General features: G+C 36.6%; 1 protein-coding gene across 1 annotated transcript in view; it reads right to left on the bottom strand.

Annotated features, from left to right (window-relative positions):
• BEND2 (BEN domain containing 2) overlaps positions 1 to 2,943 on the bottom strand; it is a 53,698-nt gene that overhangs the window by 37,522 nt on the left and 13,233 nt on the right. Inside the window, 1 exon segment of the mRNA XM_025046606.1 lies at positions 2,210 to 2,281. Within this exon segment, the coding sequence (XP_024902374.1) occupies positions 2,210 to 2,281 (72 nt within the window).

Genomic DNA, 2,943 nt, shown 5'->3' with positions numbered 1-2,943 from the left:
ACAGAAAATAGTGTTTATAAAATCTTAGTATTATAAGCACCGATTATATGCTTTTTACTTTTAGAAATAACCTATATCCATAATATGGAAGACTTACTGATAGTTTAAAGAGCAGAATTTATAAATGGTAACAGTTTCAGAAATGAGAGAAATGGGAGTTGAAAGGAAGATATGTAGAGGATAGTGAACTGAATGCTAATTTCTAATTCTTATACGATAGTGCATGACTATAGCTAAGGGATTGCTGTCTAAAGCTGATAGAACAGTAATAGTTTATGGATAAAAAACTAACAGTAAGCAAGAAGAACTACAAATAAAAGTATAACTAATTTCAGGGTGGGGAAGAAGTAAGAGCTAAATTCCTCATCTTTTATAGTGGTAAGTTAATTGCGAACACCGAAAGTTAACACAAAAAGAAATGGAGTATATTATTTGGACAATGGTTGAAACCACGAATAGAACTTAAAATAAAGACTATTAAAAAGAGTTACTTCCAAAGTATAGGACTGAGGTGAAGAGAAAATGGGTAGGGACTTCCACGTTTCATTTACGCCCACTGTTTAACTTTTCTTTGAACTATGTTTGTATGTCTTACTTTTATGATGAAAAAAGAGAGAGATAAAAACAGAAAGTTTGATGTTTAGATAGTGAATATAAATGACATTCAAAGAGCTGGGTTATTAAGGGAGGGAGAGAGAAAGAATGACAGCTAAAGAGGGATGGGAGGCTGAAAGAAGTGACTTTTTTTAAACCATGGGAGAATATGCTGAGAGTGATAGAGACAGAGCTGAAGATATTAGAGAGGGATGACCAAATGAAGGGAGCACAGGGAAGGAGGGTCAGATGCAGACGCCAGGGAAGAGTTAGCCTTACAGAGGACGACACCTTCCCCATCTGAATGGTCGGTAAGGAGGTCTGGAGCTAAACTTGGCCTGCACCTGGAGGGATGGATCCTAGGCAAGTTTGTTGACTGTGGGGAGAGGAATCGAGACAGAAGAATTTCTGCTCCACACCTTCCAATTTCTCCATTTAAAAAAGAGGTGAGGATTGGGGTGTCTGGAGCTCGTGGGGGATGGAACAGGGAGCTGACTAGAGAGCTGCTGAAGGATTACAGGGCAGCAGACGGGTCCCAGCAGAAATCCTCCCCTCTGCTTCCCAGCCTGGACAAGACCGAGGTTCTACTAAAGAGGATACGGGGATAGGAAGAAAAAGAAAAGATGGAAGTGCTGCACCGTGTGGTCCAGACTGATGAGGAAAGAAGCTGAAGAAAGGAGACAGCTAGCACATCAGGAGAAACAGAGTGGGTCCCTTATACCCCATTTCAGGGGTGACTCTGGAACCTGAGCATTTCTTAACGTAATTGCTATACCCCACCGCATCCACATCCTGCGTGACCGCTCAGAAGGCCCTGGCAGAGCAGTGTCCACCTAGGTCGTCATGGATGCTTATGCGAGGCAAGCCTGGGGTATAGCCCTGCTCAAAACCAGAGCCCCCTCCCTCCCCACTACAGCCCACCCTCTGTACATCCTTCCCCAGAAGACTCGGTATATTCCCTTTAAGCACTGTACTTCTGTTCTCAGTGATAATGATGATAAAGACTCACAAAAATATTCTTTACTTTTCAAAGTAGCTTATTTTATTCAAGACAGAAATACTTCTTAAAAAAGAAACTTTCATTACCTCTAGGGTGTGCTGCTCACAAAATCCTTGATAATTACATACTTCTATCAATCTTTACCAACATGCTAATTTTTACAAAATTCCCATAAAACTATGTAAGATATACTCTTGTAAAAACATTAGTAGGCTGCGATTGTTTCAATTGAGATATCTTGACATGCACTTACATACTAAATAATATGCACATACTAAATTTTATCCAAATTAGGCAATTTCTTTTAAAGATTTTATAGAGAAAATTAATTCAATATTGAGAAATCTAGATGAAAAAAAAACAACAATATTTGAGCAGTTTTGGTTGTTCTTTTTTTTAGCTACAATAGTCATTATTTTTATTTTACATTTTTATTATTTTACCTAGGGATGCTATTCCAAATAGAATTTTTTTAATGTATCACAGGGGAGTGATAATCATACAGAACTTAGTAGAGCAAAATTTCTATTAATAGTAAAATGACATCAAATGAGGTAAAGAAAAATTTATATCAATATTTTGGAAAACTACATTTAGGAGACATAACATTCATACCTCACAAGAGCGTTGGAGTTTCATAAGTTGGTTTCGATGATCTTCACCAGAGAAAATGTCAGATGCATTTCCCTATTAAAATTATAAAAATAAATAGTTAATGCTTCATAGCACTAAGAGCCAAATTAAGCACTCGAAAAAAAATAACACCTTATATATCTATTTTAATTGTTTCTTTTTCACCTACATTCCAAAAAGATTTAGGAAGTCTCAGAAAGAGATAAAGTAAAACCAAAATCCACATTCATGTGAGAATGTAAAGGTAAGAGCTGATTAAAAGGGGGCGTGGGTAAGGAAAGAAGTTTTATATAAGAATCCAGGTTTAATAAAAGCTGCTAAGTATCAGTATGAACACAGTTTATAATATATATAAAAAGTATTATAGAAATATAGATTTATGTGTATGGATAGATTATTATACACACATTTCTTTCCTAGCTCTGTCCACTAAGAGGGCCTCAGATCAATGACACAAGAGTAGCAGTGAACACATATAGTATACAGATCTTGGTTTCAAAGTACCACTCTGCACTAAAAGGAACCAGAGCTCTTTGGAAAGAGATGAATTCTAGGGCTGTGACAGGGAAAATATAAATGAGCCTAGAACATCTAATGATGTCAAAAAATAATAAAATGCCCAGAAAAAGTAGAAGCATGTCAAAAGGCAACAGGAACCAACTGGAAACAGCTCCCAATAGCCAATGCTAGAAAACTTCATCAATAAAATAATTATA

The sequence above is a fragment of the Pteropus alecto genome, unplaced genomic scaffold, assembly GCF_000325575.1.
Source record: "Pteropus alecto unplaced genomic scaffold, ASM32557v1 scaffold23, whole genome shotgun sequence".
NCBI classification, from domain to species: Eukaryota; Metazoa; Chordata; class Mammalia; order Chiroptera; family Pteropodidae; genus Pteropus; species Pteropus alecto.
This window is presented reverse-complemented; position numbering and strand designations above follow the sequence as displayed.